Source organism: Emydura macquarii, unplaced genomic scaffold, assembly GCF_026122565.2.
Source record: "Emydura macquarii macquarii isolate MOO-44397 ecotype Brisbane River unplaced genomic scaffold, CSIRO-AGI_Emac_v2 contig_3220, whole genome shotgun sequence".
Taxonomy (NCBI): domain Eukaryota; kingdom Metazoa; phylum Chordata; order Testudines; family Chelidae; genus Emydura; species Emydura macquarii.
Genome location: NW_027133357.1, coordinates 1,490,260 through 1,506,264, shown reverse-complemented (window position 1 = coordinate 1,506,264; position 16,005 = coordinate 1,490,260). Strand labels below are relative to the sequence as shown.

General features: G+C 55.2%; 1 protein-coding gene across 6 annotated transcripts in view; it reads right to left on the bottom strand.

The window, feature by feature from the left end:
• AMPD2 (adenosine monophosphate deaminase 2) overlaps positions 1 to 16,005 on the bottom strand; it is a 35,811-nt gene that overhangs the window by 10,259 nt on the left and 9,547 nt on the right. For 5 of the 6 annotated variants that reach the window (XM_067531515.1, XM_067531517.1, XM_067531518.1 and 2 more), the window contains exons 2-6: positions 10,474 to 10,604; positions 7,971 to 8,101; positions 7,028 to 7,096; positions 5,808 to 5,919; positions 216 to 402 (exon numbers count right to left, since the gene is read on the bottom strand). In XM_067531515.1, coding sequence (XP_067387616.1) covers positions 216 to 402; positions 5,808 to 5,919; positions 7,028 to 7,096; positions 7,971 to 8,101; positions 10,474 to 10,604 — 630 coding nt within the window. Of the gene's footprint in view, positions 1 to 215; positions 403 to 5,807; positions 5,920 to 7,027; positions 7,097 to 7,970; positions 8,102 to 10,473; positions 10,605 to 15,912; positions 15,965 to 16,005 lie in introns of those variants that run through there. The other variant, XM_067531516.1, reaches the window with a different exon arrangement.

Below are 16,005 nucleotides of genomic sequence, written 5' to 3'. Positions count from 1 at the left end.
AGGGATGCGGCTTCTCCTGCTGCCCTCCCAGGAGTCCATTCTGCAACCCAGTGGTCCTTCCTAATGGGAGCTGATCTGCAGACCCCTGCTTAGCTTCCTCCCCTTGCTCCCCACCCTCTCCTAGCTGTCCATCGCGCCCCCACCCCCAGGGTTTACCCCTCCACATCCCCATAGGCCGGCTCATTGCTCCCCCGCCCCAGCAGCCCTGGCCTCGCCTGCAGCCACGGGTGTCTCAGGGATCTCATCGTAGATCCGGGTCTCCGGCGGCTTCTCGGAGAGCTCCTGCAGGAAGCGGGCGGTGGTCTTGCAGAAGCTCTGCAGGGAGAGCCCCATGTATTTCTCCCGGATGAACAGCGCCTTCACTACGCTCTTGGCTGCGTCCAGCAGGTCTGTGAAGGGCACCTGGAGGGGGAAGAGGAGATACGGGCTCTAGCCAGGGTCGGGGGCCCACGGCCTGGAACCAGCCTGGACAGGTTTCCATGAACAAATATGCTCCACACTGAGGCCTGGGAGGATCCATCCTACCAGCATCCAGGAAGATGTGGATGCCAGTGCTTTAAGAGGTTAGAATGGGACTTGGGTTTTCCTCTCGGGGAGGAGGGAAGGGGGAAATCTTGCTCACATATAAAGGGTTAAAATGATCAGCTGATTTGGGCTTTGGAAACATTTTCTTCAGTGATATCCTGCAGCAGCAAGTTCCATGGGTTAACCCATACATGGTGGATGTAAAATAATAATAGCTTTAAAACAGTAATAGTTTCATCAGGTTTAAATGTGTTTACCTTTTAATTTCATTGATTAATTTCATCCTTGCTCTTTCACACACTCTCACGCACACACGGTCCTGGCAAGGATTTAAGAGCTACCAGACCTGCCTGCTCACCACTTAATTTCCTATATTAGGACGTTTTCCTCAGCCACCCACCGCCATGGTATGGGAGCGCCAACATTTTAAGGTTTGCGGAAGAAAACGAGTGACATTCCATGCAGATTAATGAAGATGTTGATGTTAATGATCTGGAGGATGGGGTAGATTGCACCCTCAGCAAGTTTGCAGATGACGCTAAGCTAGGGGGAGTGGTAAATACCCTGGAAGGTAGGGATAGGATACAGAGTGACCTAGACAAATTGGAGAATTGGGCCAAAAGAAATCTGATGAGGTTCAACAAGGACAAGTGTAGAGTCCTGCACTTAGGACGGAAGAATCCCATGCACAGCTACACACTGGGGACCAACGGGCTAGGCAGCAGTTCTGCAGAAACTGGAACTGGGGGTTACAGTGGATAAGAAGCTGGATATGAGTCAGCAGTGTACCCTGGTTGCCAAGAAGGTTAACGGCATATTGGGTTGCATTTGTAGGAGCATTGCCAGCAGATCAAGGAAAGTGATTATTCCCCTTTATTTGGCATTGGTGAGGCCGCATTTGGAGTATTGTGTCCAGTTTTGGGCCCCCCATTACAAAAAGGATGTGGACAAGTTGGAGAGAGTCCAGCGGAGGGAAACAAAAATCATTAGGGGGCTGGAGCACAAGACTTATGAGGAGAAGCTGAGGGAACTAGGTTTGTTTAGTCTGCAGAAGAGAAGAATGAGGGGGGATTTGATAGCGGCCTTTAACTACCTGCAAGGGAGTTCCAGGGAGGATGGGGCTAGGTTGTTCTCAGTGGTAGTAGATGACAGAACAAGGAGCAATGGTCTCAAGTTGCAGTGGGGGAGGTCTAGGTTGAATATTAGGAAAAAAAGTTTTTCCCTAGGAGGGTGGTGAAGCACTGGAATGGGTTACCTAGGGAGGTGGTGGAATCTCCATCTTTGGAGGTTTTTAAGCTGCGGCTTGACAAAGCCCTGGCTGGGATGGTTTAGCTGAGGTTAGTCCTGCTTTGAGCAGGGGGCTGGACTAGATGACCTCCTGAGGTCCCTTCCAACTCTATGATTAAAATCGAGGAGGTGTCAGTAGAAAAGACCGACCTGAAATAGGCTGTGGAGGTACAGATATGCACACACAAATCTAACGGCTACAGGGGAGTGGAGCTAGCAGGAAAAGAGTCACGTCACTGCAACACGCGTCTTTTTCAGCCGCTAACATAGGGCTCTCACCAGATACCCCGTGACTCCAAGCATGGAGACACCCAGCTCCCCACATCCATGTGCCCCCTTGCCTCCAGGCCCCACACCCTCCATCTCTGGCCTGTGAGAGGAGGGATGGCCCGGTGGTTTGGGCACTAGCCAGGGACTTGGGAAACCTGGCTCCGGTCCATGCCTTGCCACAGACCCCCCGTGAGACTTTGAGCCAGTCACTTCGCCTCTCTGGACCTGGGTCTATAAAATGTAGATAGTAGCACATCCCTGCCTCACCAGGGTATAGGGAGGGTAAATACGGTAAAGAGTGTGAGATGCTCAGTTACTATGGTAACAACAGCCATAAAAACACCATAGACAGAAGCCCGCAGCCTCCCTACTGCAGGAGCCATGCCGGGTGATTCACGGTGCCTCCCCCTGCCCTGCCCTGGGTCCCTTCCTTGAATGCCTGGGGCTGAGCCAACCAGGGAAGATGTAAAAGAGGCTGTGGCCTGAAGATGAACTCTCTGCTGCTGGCTTCAGCCAAGGAAATGGAGGGAAGCTAAGAATCCCCCGGGTGGGAACTTGGGGGCAGAGAGGAGGGAGGGAGCGACCCGATCCCCAGTCACCATCTGCCTCTGTCCTGCAGTGGGGGAGCTCCCCCATCCCAGCCTGCTGGAGGTGTAGGACAAAAGCCTGCCTGGCCCAGGCATCACCAGTCCCAGCCCTCGGCCCTCAGCGACTCCCCCAGGCTGCACAGCCCCACTGGGAGTGATACAAGGGAGTAGGGGAGGTGGAGGGAAGGGGAGGTGACAGATGACAGAACAAAGAGCAATGGTCTTAAGTTGCAAGGGGGGAAGGTCTAGGTTGGACATTAGGAAAAAGTTTTTCCCTAGGAGGGTGGTGAAGCCCTGGAATGGGTTACCTAGGGAGGTGGTGGAATCTCCATCCATAGAGGTTTTTAAGCTGCGGCTTGACAAAACCCTGGCTGGGATGATTTAGCTGAGGTTAGTGCTGCTCTGAGCAGGGGGTGGGACTAGATACCTCCTGAGGTCCCTTCCAACTCTATGATTCTAAGATGCCTCTCTGCTCCTTGGGTCGTTGCCACCTGTTGGGCACACACGCCCACTCCGTCTGCGCTGCATGTGCGGCAGGATGTGTGCGCGAGGATTTGTGTATAGCCACATCCTTCCGAGTGTGTAACACACACCCACGCAGCGGGAAGCGTTCTCCGGCTGGGGAATCATCTACATGGGGCCAGGAATCTTGAGAACAAGCAGGAAGGGTGTGTGTGTGTGTGTGCGTGTGCGCGCGCAACAGTGACGCTGTCTTGGCAATTTAACTTCCCCATCGTGGGTGTGTGTGCAAGCGAGTGATCTCCCATGCAGACAGCGTACACACTATATACGTGGTGCCAGATGTTCTGGCACCTGGGGCTTTGCCGTCTTCCCCCAGATGCTTTGACTTCTTATCTGCTGTCTTATTCAGCTTGCTGACCACGTTTGCAGCCTGGCACATTCAGAGGCAGATCAAACCCACTGCCAACAAGCCGAAGGTGATTGGAGATAAGGAATTAGAGGATCTGGAACAGAAACAGGAACCGTCCTGCCCTGGAGGACTCTAAGCAGCAGAGGCATCACACTGGCCACACAAATCATAATACACTGCTCTTTTCCACTCGTGGCTCATAACGTGCTTTGCAAGCATTAGTAAGTTTAGCCTCACAGGGGAGGAGAGGGAAACAGGCTAGGGATAGGGCAAGAAAATCAGCCCTCTAGTCATCTCACTTCCTGGAGGATACCCTCGCTAGGTCTCTTAGCATCCATCTACACAGCGAGCAGCAGCGAACCTCAGAGCTCAGGTCTACAGACTCCGGTCCACCGTACGGTGCTAAAACCAGCTGTGTAGACATTCAGGCTTGGCCTGGAGCTCAGGCTCTGAAAACCACTCCCTTCCCTAGGCTTCAGAGCCCGAATGTCTACACAGCTACTTTAAGCATCATAGTGTGGGCCCCGCGAACCAGAGTCTGCAGACCCAGGCTGTCAGACTCGCTGGCACAGGCTGCTGCTCACCGTCTAAACACACAGTTTGAGCCACAGGGTTGCATGACAAGCTCCTGATTACACTAGAGCTCCCTTTATTGCTAGCACCAGACGCAGACACACAGTCCATTGAAATTAAAGGCTCCCAGGTCCAGATCCTCAAAAATATTGAGGTGTCAGACTCCCAATGTGGAGTTACCTGAATGCCTTTGAGGAGCCGTTGACTCCAGCGGGTGTCAGAACGGGCCCACAGTGGGCCGAGTTTAAAGAGACATTGTCCAGATGAAAGTCATGGGCCAGATCCTCAGCTGGTGTAAACTGGTAGTCAGTCAGTAGAGTTATGCCAATTTCCACCAGCAGAGTGGCTGGCCCCATAAATGTTAACACTTCCTCTTGCTGCTAACAACACTTTATAGATGATTCAAGCGTCACCTTCTCCTTCACATTTGCTATCCCTTTGCATTTCACTCCCTAGATCAGTCAGTTTCTCTTTCTAGTCAGTTTCGCTCTGATCCTCAGGCACTAGCCCAAGGTGATTATATTCAGGTTCCCAGTCCTGCTGGTGAAGGGTTAATTTAAGAACACATGCACACAACCCCCCCCCCCACCCCTTTTCATACACACACTCTTTTAAATACAGGAAAACATCCAATTCAGAGCAGGCTTGGTAAACCGCATTTCAATACAAAACTACAGTCAAGTCCCTTTACGCAATACTAATGGGCTAATTAGGAGAATCCCTTTCACAACATTTAATCCCTTGTCATGTGATTTAAGCAGATGGTACCCTACAGCTCAGAACTCCTTAACCAAATTACACTGCTGCATAGCAGTACCCCCTGCCAGGGAAGGTGATCGGAAGATGGGTACCCATTGTTATTTCAGCGAGGAGAACTGTGCTAGGAACAGAGGAGGACTATTTTTAGATGTCTCCTTGTCCCCTTTCCCTCTGAATCAAGGTGAGAGAAGACTGGGCCAGATCTTCCACTGATGTAAACTGGCATCACCCTTGACGCCAATGGAGCTATGCCAATCCACACCAGTTGGAGATCCAGCCCAGGGACTGGTGGTCCCAGAATGAATGGATAATAAGGAACCTCTGAGGATCTCACTGGTTCTGGAGAAGGGAGGGCCAGCCCCTGGCTCGGGGATTCAGGGGCAGTCATGTGACCCGCTGCCCAGACAAGGAGTTTTGGGGATAGTTGCTGTGGCCCGGGGCAGAGGCGTCTCAGGGTATGCCGACACTGCAGGTGAAGGCGTCACTCCTGCACAGGTAGATGTACCTGCGCCCCCCAGCCAAAGCCTGCTGCAGATTCAGGGGGACGTGCTCGGGTTGCTGACCCGTATCGGGGTCTGCGTTATCGTGTCTTCACCGTTCTCGTTACCCGCGCTAGATTACAGGTACACTCGCACCTTCATCTGCAGCACAGACATACCCCAGAAAGGGGCTGCCCAGGGTAGGGGGACTGGCAGACCCACTGGGACACAAGCCCTTCCCCTCTAAGGGGTGCCAGGTCCAATCCTACCCCAGGTCACAGGGATTGGCTGGCTAATGGGACAAGAAGCCTTTCCCCTCTAGGGGGTGCTGGCTCTGATCCAGCCCCAAGTCAGAGGGGATCGGCTGGGACTGGGGTCTTTCAAGAGAGGGAGGGTAACCCAAGTAATCCTTAGTTCCCCCTCCCCCAGGTAGCCCCTTCTGCCAGGCAGCCTCACCCCACACGTCTCTTCCCCGGAGATGGTGACCCGCTGGAACTCTCTCTCCAGCAGCACGTCCCGCTCCTTGGGGAGATGGTCAACGAAGTCCTCATTCTGCTCCTTGAACAGCCTGTGGGGAAGGAAGGGGACGAGATGGGTCAAGGAGCAAAGGTGGGTGTCTGGCCATGGCCAAGCCCTACCTGTCCCTGTCGCTTCCAGGCAGGCATGTGGCGCTATCCAGAAAAAGCCACTGCACCAGGAGACATGCCAGGAGGGCTCAGCCCCCCTGCCATCACCAGACTCACACTGTGTGGGGATGGCTAGGGGGGTAACCGCCAGGCAGGAGGCATCTCCCTTGTGATCTCACCAGCCAGGCAGCGGCAATGGTGCTCCCAGGGCTACCAGTGGCCTGGTGAACAGCTCAGCCGCCCTGCACACCAGGGAGCTGGTACTCAGCTGGGGTGCTAGCTCCCGGGAAGCAGCCTGTAGCCAGGCTGGCACACAAGAGGGTCCCATTCACCAGAGCGCAGCTTGGCTGCTGGTGGTTGGGTTACTGGGAACCTGGCTCTGGAGATCAAAGCCCTGCCGGACAGAGCCCCCTGCCCGCCCTGGGCAGGTCAGCCCAGGAACGCATGAGCAATGAGGGGGGACAACAACAAACTGCAACAGAGACAAGAGGCAGCATCGGCACCGTCGGTGGCATCTGGAAGCAAGGACAGACAGGAGGGGGAGCTCAGAGCACGGGCGAGTGCCCGGCGGGACGAGGGATCCAGCCAGTGCCAGCACTCCCGCCTGGCCACCCTGAGGCGGGCACTTTCCCAGAGGGCACGGGAATGAAGCCCACCCCTCCCCTCCACCCCGCACTAGCTGGCCTGGCTAGAGCTTCCGCACCCTAGAGAGAGCACCCGGCTTAGCCACTGCCCAGAGGGCTGCTGCTTGACCCAGTCCCTTTCTCTTCCATCCCCCACCCATGCCTCACTATCTGCAGAGCCCCCAACACGCACCATCACTCAGGAACGGGAAGGGGCACAGAAAAACCCCCAGCTTGGCCCCTTTGACACCAGCTGAGCAGCTACTGCAGGAAGGACCGGAGCTCATTTGATGCCCCCTCACCCCCAATCCTGGTGGATCCCCTATAGGATGCGGCTCCCCAGGATCAGGGTGAGGGAGGGCAGCTCCCAGGACACTCCCAGCTCACCTCAAGTCGCTGGCAGGGAGGGGAAAAGCCAGACACTCACTGTAAATCAGCAGCACTGTCAATTTTCAGGAAGTCCTGTTTGGCTCTGAGTAAAATGTCGGGTTCTAGTCTGAGGACGAACGGGAAGCAGGGGTAGGGGCAGACGCAGACAGGGAGCAGGAGAGAGGAGGAGAGAAAACACGGGTGTTAATGCAGAAACCGACACCAGGCACGACACTGCAACCAAGTGAAACGCACCAGGATGGGGAAGGGGACCCCAGAGCAAAGAGACCAAAGACAGCCCGGGGTGCTGGGGAACCAGAGAAGAACCAGGGCTGGGGGACCCAGGAGAGCCACAACGAGCCGGTCCCCCTCCCACAAACTCCATCCAGCTCTGTTCTTTGGGGTGCTGGTGTTCCCGAGGCCTGAGCGAGGCGGAAGAGACTTGGAGCCTGCTCTGCCTGGCGGACGGGAGAGGGAGAACAACATTTCCAGCTAACCCCACGGCAGGGATCCCCCAGGGAGCCCCAGGACGCTGCAGGCTGCATGGACTCCAGGCAGGCTGGGGTAGCTTAGCACACAAGCAGGCCTGCACAAGCAAATGCTCAGCCAGAGATACATACATGGCTCCTCGGTTGCCCATCGGCTGCCCCACTGGGCTTCGTGGCAGCAGACCCGGCCCCGAGTACCGAGCGGACGGGTCTAAGAACAAGCCCGAGGGCTGCGGTGCCTCCAGCGTCCCACGGGCCCTTTCACTGTGCGTTCATTCCTGGCTGGGGTGCAGTGAGTGTCTCTGGTCTCTGACCAGCAGATCTCACAGCTGGCCCTGGAAGGGAATCTCCCGCTTGGTTAGTCCCAGCTCCCTGGTGGAGCAAAGTTGCTTGTCTAGCTGGGACCCTGTAAAATCAACGATACTTCTTCCACGCTGGCCCAAGCAGGGCATGACAGGATCAGGACCCAAGTACCTAGAGGGATAGGGGGACAGAGCAGGGGCATCGTCTTACTTCACATCCTGGCTGATCTGCCGCTCCAGTCGCTGGCGCCTCTCCTCCAGCTGCTCGATAGGGCTGTCCTCGGGGAACTCATAGGGGGCACTGCGCATGTCGCTCTCTGCCAGCGAGCGGGAGAACAGCTCCTGGGGGCAAAGCGGCACAGGACAAGCTGTGAAGGGAGCTGCCGGCTCAGCCTTCAAACTGTCTCCGCCCTGGTGAGCTGGGGCCGATCACCGGCAAGCACCAGCGTGACGAGTTCCTCCCGTCCTCAGCTGCCTCGGGGAAGCTGTGGAGGCTTTCCAAGTTACGCAGGATTTCCCAGCAGCATGGAAGTCGTGCCCCAAGGCGTGAGAGGTGAGTCAGCAAAAGGGGCAGAAAAGGAAATGGACTAGCGAGCGGAGAGTGGACGGCTGAGGGCAGTGGGCTATACAAGGAGGCCAGCTCAAACCTAAGCCAGGCCAGCACTAACCAGGAGCTGCTGCCATCCGCTAGGCTTCAGTGCGGGGACTGGTGAATGAAACTCCATCTGTCAGCACGGGGGGAATGGGCCATGAGGGCCCTACCCAAACGGTGGCCTCTCGAGAGCACAAGTGGGGCAGCACGGAGGAAACCATCACCTGCTGCGCTGCCCTCTTCAAGCCGCAGGGCTGCCGGTCCAGCACGGGTCACAGGCTGGCACTAAATGCGCTCAGGACGCTTGTTAAAAGCGAGGAGGAGTTGGTGTGGTTTGCCCAGAAGGCTCAATACATACAGAGTCCCCTGCAAAGAGACCCCCACTCATCACAGTAACCGCACCGAGGGTGTCGGGACAGGGGCCGATCAGACAGCTCTCAGCATCACCCTCCTCCCCCACGTGCGGCCTGCCCTGCATAGCTGCTTTCAGGCTCGAGACGCCTGACAGGATTAATGATCCTTCTCAATTGGATTATGATAAATCTGCCCCCAGGGGCCAGGGGTTTGCTGATCAATGGCTTTCGGCATCTGGGCCAGGAGGCACAGAGCCCTATGGACGCGACTCATCGCATTCCCGGCCCAACATCATGCCCCGGCAATGCGAGGGAACGCAGACAGCAGATCCATGCCGCAGGAGCGCTCACTTAGGGTCGCTTCTCCCCACTGCGAGCACCCAGCCCTGAGGCTGCCACACGGTGCCCCGGGCGGAGATAAAAGCCTGGAACTGCTGAGTTGGGTCTGCTCTGCAAGGATCTCCCCGGTGCCTCAGAAACACAATGCAATCACTTAACCCGGCGTCAGCTTAAGGAAATGCCCGTTTCATTTACTCAAGAGCCTGACTCTGCAACCCTGATGCGTGGCGCTGGCTCAGGCAAGGAACCCGTCAGGGACAATGGGCTGACGGACCGTGCTGCCACTCCATCAGCTCCACTGGACCACTGCCCAGCTGAGGCGCTGGCCCACGGCCGTTCATCGTAAGAGCGGCAGAACGGAGGCCATCAACGGCAAGAGTCTGGCCCGCTTTGCCGAGGTGTCAATGACACCACAAGGCGCCAGGCGATACAGAACCAGGCTCCCCATGGCTTTGGGGCTGGGAGGTGCAGGGCTCCCCAGGACACATCAGGCCTCATCCGGAAAGGAGGTGGATACACGCTGGCTGGAGCCCTAACAAGGAGCTTCCCTGAGCTCGGGCTGACCATTTCCGTTCAGGTCTCCGTGGACACGTCAAAGACCAGCGCAGCGTCTGAGCTGGAGCGATGCTCAGACCAGCCAGCCAGGAGCTGCATTGCAGTGAGTCTGCAGGGCCGGAGCTGCTGGCTTCCCCTGCTTCGTTACTGCTACCCTTCCCCGCCATTCCCTGGGGCCGTCACTAGCCTCTCAGTCACGACAACATCTGCAACGGCCAGGGGCCCTGCAGTTAAGAAAACATCCCTAAAACAGCCCCTGGTCTGACTTGCCTTCCAACAGCCAGCTGACATCTACCTGCATCGGCTCTGTTCAGGAGGAGGGGACCAGGCCATCTCACGCTCTGCCGCTGTTTCCCAGAAGCCAGCAGAGTCAAGGCGGCTCTTTTGGCCAAGCCAGTGGGGACGAGAGGGCTGCAACGTGCCCGAGGGGCTCTTACCTACCATCCCGGACAGATGGGTGGAAATGTCTCAACAGTTCATGGCGGCTGAGGAGTCACCCATAGTTCTGAAAGCCTGATTCTTCAGGCTGAGCCCTGGCAAACTCAACACACAGAGGCACAGGGAGACGGAGGCTGAGGGAAAGTGGGACCCTGCTCATTCCACTGCATGGGGACCCCTCACCAGCCTTGCTTTAAAGGGACTACAAATGTGAGACAATGGGGTGGAAAGGAAAAGATGATGGATGGAGGTGTACAGGGATGGAGGGATGGATGGGTGGGTACGTAGGCAGGCAAGCCTGGAGAATGAGGTGGGGTGGGGTGAGATGAATGACAGAAGGACAGATGAATGGATGGGCGTGCATGGGGTGGAATGGGATGGATAGATAAATAGATGGCTAAGTCACACGGAACGGAATGGGACAGATAGGTAGCTACCTCAGCAATTTCCTTGTACTTGCCATCCATGGAGGTGCGCAGGTCGACAGGGAAGTGCTTCAGGCAATGCGGCGTCCCGGGCAGGGAGCAGGCAGACTGCAGCGGTCGAGATCCCAGCCCACCATGGATCTCTGTGGAAACACATTTGAGACCAGTCAGCCAGTGAAGGGAGAGCGTGGGCTGCATGGCACAGCCAGCGGCAGATGCTGGCCACATTGAGAGACAGACTTTGGCCAGGAGTTAAAAAAAAAAAATGGAGGAAAAATACACTTTAAAAAACCCCAAACCCCAGAGTTAGCATGGAGAGGTGTTTGTACAGCGCCTAGAACAGAGGGGTCCCGGCTACTACCGGGGCTCATAAGCGCTACTGTAATAATAATAAATGGATAACACTTATAGAACCATAGAAGATTAGGGATGGAAGGGATCCCAGGAGGTCATCTAGTCCAACCCCCTGCTCACAGCAGGACCAACCCCAACTAAATTATCCCAGCCAGGGCTTTGTCAAGCCACATCTTAAAAACCTTGAAGGATGGAGATCCCTCCACCTCCCTAGGTAACCCATCCCAGTGCTTCACCACCCTCCTAGGGAAAAACTTTTTCCTAATATCCAACCTAGACCTCCTCCACTGCAACTTGAGACCATTGCTCCTTGTTCTGTCATCTACCACCACTGAGAACAGCCTAACTCCATCCTCCCTGGAACCCCCCTTCAGGTAGTTAAAGGCCGCCATCAATCCCCCCTCATTCTTCTCTTCTGCAGACTAAACAAGCCTAGTTCCCTCAGCCTCTCCTCAAGTCTTGTGCTCCAGCCCCCTAATCGTTTTCGTTGCCCTCCACTGGACTCTCTCCAACTTGTCCACATCCTTGTTGTAGTGGGGGGCCCAAAGCTGGACACAATATTCTAAATGCGGCCTCACCAATGCCGAATAGAGGGGAATAATCACTTCCCACGATATGCTGGCAATGCTCCTACTAATGCAGCCCAATATGCTATTAGCCTTCTTGGCAACCAGGGCACACTGCTGACTCACATCCAGCTTCTTGTCCAATGTAACCCCCAACTCCAGCACTGCTCGGCTCCCTTTAGACCCCTCTGCCTGCTATCACTGCAATCCAGTCTCTAATCTGTGTAAATGAGGTTTCCATACCCATCACGGCAGCATACGGGCACCTTCCACAGCAAATCAATAGCAACAGTTAAGCTCCTAGCAGTCATCATGGTGTCTCTGGCATTTCTGCCTATTTTGGAGTAAAAGCTCAGCTTGGGGTAAGGATAGGATTTTGTTTTATTTCTTCATTTCAGGGTTTGGTTTGATTTCTTTTCTGAGGTAGATGAGGGGGAGGGGAGGCAGCATTTAGATAAATGGGGGGAGGGGGTCAATAACCATGGTAATACCCTTCACTTCCTTAACTTTTTCAGGGCCTCAAAGCACTTCACAGCCACTCATTCAGCAGGCAAGAGAGCAATAGGGAAGTAGCATCTTCATTTTACAGCTGGGGAAACTGAGGCACAGAGTGACTTGCTCCAGACTAACCAGTGAAGGAGAACCCAGGATCCCCATTTCCTAGCTCCTTGCTGTGACCTCCCATTTCAGGCAGCGATTCAGACATCTAAAGCATCCAGGCCGAGGTGTGTGAGTGAGCAACAAAGCACACAGAAATATCTCAGCACATGCTGTCCTATGAAAGAGGATGCCGCTCGCGGCTTCGCTGTCAGAGGGTCTGGTGCTTTTCCTAAAGCCATTCCCTTCCCTCAGCAGTAAACAGCAGAGAGGTTCCAGGAGCACTGGATAGCTCGGAGGATTGGCAGTTCAGATACCACAGTAATAGATGCTATATAAAAATCTAAGACAGAGGGGTAATAGGAGAAGGAGGCTTTCTCTGATGGGCTGCTCCAAATCCAGTCCAGACTGACAGTAATTGGAAGATGTTACCTTCTAGTGGCTGGGTTAGTGGCCAGCATGAAATGAGGTGGTGGGTCTTAGCCCAGCTCCTAGGCAGAACAGAAGCACATAAACCAGCCCCTACGCTGATAGTGGTCATTGATAGGCCACAATAGCGTTCAGTGCCAGGGTCCCAGAATCTACGAGCCTTCGGGAATTTAACCTCGCAGCCCCCGGGAGCGAGCTCAGCAGCGCGCCCTTTTTACAGACGGGGAGCCTGAGGCCACGTTTTCGAGTACTCGGCTCTCGTTCAGGGATGTCGATTTCAAGAGCCCAGCACCCAGCAGGGTCCAGCGTTCCGAGTTCACGAGGGTTGGGCCCTTTTGAAAACACCAGCCCGAGCAGCGAAGCGACTGGCCCAAAGTCACACAAGGGCTCTCTGGCAGAGGCAGGAATAGGGCCCAGGTCCAGACCACAGCCCAACCCATAAGACCATCTTCTCTCCGAGAGGCCAGGACCTGAGTGGCCCACTGAGAGCGAAACTCCCCTCTCTTCTCTAGAGCTGGTCCCGCGAGGTCACAGCTGATGGGTTACGGAGGCCGACGCTCGTCCCACGCGGTCTGTTTTGGGGATAAACCAGACCTTCGGCCCCTAGGGCTGCTGAGCCCGCGGTGAGCTCACTGTAGCGTAGGGGTCCCTGGAGAGAATGCGAGCATCACGAGAACGACACGGGCTCTGTTCTGTTAGCCCAGGACAGTCTTAGCCTGTCGGAGGGAATACTGACGCAGCGGCCAGCTCTCACACCAGGGGAAAGCAGGCACAGAACCACAGAGAAACCTGAGTGTCTGTTTTAATGGGTGAACTGGCTAAAACTCCCTGGCCTTGGGACTTTCACAAGAACAGGAGTTACCTCCCGGCGTCCTCTAGCTCCCACTCAGAGCACAGAGAAGGCAGTGCTGAGGAAAGCTATAAACATTTCCAGATAGGAAGCTTCCCTCCCCGCTGCCCCACAAACCTCCAGTGCTAATTAGCTAGTTAATTAGCTAGGTGTGCTGCTGCTAGGCCACGGATGCTGGGCTCAATGGGCTAATGATCTGATCTCACAGATCAAACCCTAAATTCCTTCAACACAGGGGTGCCAAAAGATGCCCTTCCATAGTCAGGCGTTCAGCATACGGACAAGGAATGGATAATGCTAGCGCAACAGCGGCCAGTTGCTGCTTCCTCCTGAGACTGGTACCACCTGGAATCACAGGCCCAACTGCAAAGGGCAGGAGGACTGTCACACAACAGAGTAAGATAAATAGCACGGTCTCCCCAAGGAAAAGAATGGGAGTCCCATCGCCCGAAACACTGAAAGCCAGATTGACCAGACCCTTACTAGGGGGTCCATCCCCAGGTCCCCCTCTCATGGAGCCTCCTGTTTCTTTCCAGTCTCTCATTAGACGGGCAGACACATGCTCACTGCTAGCCAGGAGAGATGTTTATTACCTCTTCTCTCCCATAACCGCAGAATCTCCCCACGGCTGAGGAGGTTCTGCTATTCTCCCTGAAGGCCACTGTCAGGTGTAGGTGAGGGGACGGGGGAAAGAGCTGAGGGAGAGAGCGCTACTGTTTTACACTACCCAGCCCTCAGCTGAACAGTACCTGCCTCAACTCAGAGCTTCCCCAAACAGCAGCATGAAATTGCCCCCTGCCCAGGACTCTGAACAGCAGTCCTGGAACTGACCAATGTCTTGTTACTTTCACTCTGCAGCTGGTAAGCAAAGTTCTGAGCTGGGGCAGAGAGGCTGGAGCTGTCTGCCTGCAGCCTCCATCCCTGCATCCACATTCCACTCACGGGGGGGTTCGTTCCATAGCTAGAAACAACATTATATAAATTATAAATGAAAGCTTAAATTCTACAGAAGCTGGTTTCTTCTCCAAGCTCTCTGGGGAAACTCCTACTCGCTGCTGAGGTGCAGATGAATTTGATCTCAAATGCCACTGGGGAGCAGTTGAAAGGATGTTTAACTCCTAAACGGAGAAGATGGATGGGAAGGAGGTAAGGAAAAAAAAAATCAGCACAACATGCAGAAGTGTGCAAATAGAGACCCTGCCACTGGGAAGAGATTCCTTCCCCTTCCCTGTCAAACTGAGTAATCCACAGCCAGAGCAAGGAACGCCACGCTGCTGAAGGCAACATCTTTCAAATAAGAAATGAAGCCGAAATCCTGGTGACCTGGAACTCCATTGCCCTTCCCCCTTCTCAGTTTCAACTCTTCTTCATTTCCTGTCCTCAGCTGCTGCGTAACACTGATGTGCACGGTGAAACAGCGGCTGTGAGTCACCCAAGAGGTGGCTGCACTGCTGTGCAGGCTGAAGTGACTCTTGTTCATACCAGGTGTAAAGTGCTATGAGGTCCTTAGGGACTGAAGGTGCTGAGGAAATGGGAGCTGCTGCTGCTGCTATTAGCACACTTTAGCCAGCATCCCCCATGGCTACCAGCTCAGTGACTCAGCTCCCAAAGCAGGCACATTTCCTACCCCTCTTAAATATCCAGTGGGATTTTGAAACTACTGCACTGATTTAGCAAGTCTGGGTGGCGAGAGATGGACCGGTTTAATCTCTTGGAAGTTTCTCACATCCTGAGATCACTGCTCTGGATAGAAGTCAGGTCCCATGAGGAAACTAGGCTTTCTCACGCCAAAAAGTCTGAGCCGCCCTTAGACCTATTAACCCCTTTGCATCTGGGCTCCACTTGGTGGCCAGGTTGTCACTCAGTGGAGGTGTATTTGCTGCATGGGGCAGCCCTGGAGATGCACATTTTGCCCTATAACCTGGGCTGTCAGACAGCACTGAAGTGGTTAAATCATACCTCCAACCCAGAGGGCTCCCAGGGTTTTAGCTTAATGCTCTATAGACTGCCAGCCCTGTGCCGGGATGGGTGAAGGGTGTTCGCAAAGGACCCCACTGGAGCTCTCCTTTCAGACTCCATGGCCAAACCCTGGCCCTGGCTGAAAGGAAAAGCTCCCCTTCCCACTGCCAATGGCCCTCACATGTCTCCCTAATGGTCTCTGAGCACAGTGCCTGCCATCAATTCATTAGGTGAAGCAGTTGATGCGGGGCAGCCACAGCCTGGCCAGCTCCCAGGACAGGGCTCGGCTAATCCAAGCCGATGAGGGTGAGGGCCAGGCTCTCCTGACCCCCAGGCACCCCTGGCTCTGCCTCCCAGGGCGATGGCACGTGTGCAGTGCGCACGTCCGGCTGCAAGCGCCCACTTGGGAAGCACAGCCAGAGCAAACGTGTGGTTAGCTAACGAGCGTGCCACTGGGCCAGCTAGGGGCTGCAGCTCAGCTAGCCTCCAGGCAAGGGCCCAAAGATCCTCGCCCATGGAGGGGTCTGCCTGGGCTCCCTCAAATCACCACCATCAGCCTTTGGGGATCCCAAATCCTAGTGCAGCCACCTGGCCTGGGACCTGCATCCTTGCTGGGCAGCAGAGAGGCCCTGCAATGCTGCAGCAGAGCCTCAGTCATGTCAGCAGCCCAGCCTCCCCCCCCCCAACCCAACACACCTGAATGCTCAGCCATGAGACTGTTCCTCTCTCCAGCTGCATCTCCCCACCCAGCGCTCCCCCTCCTGGCCTCCAGCCGAGGGGGCTGTTGCA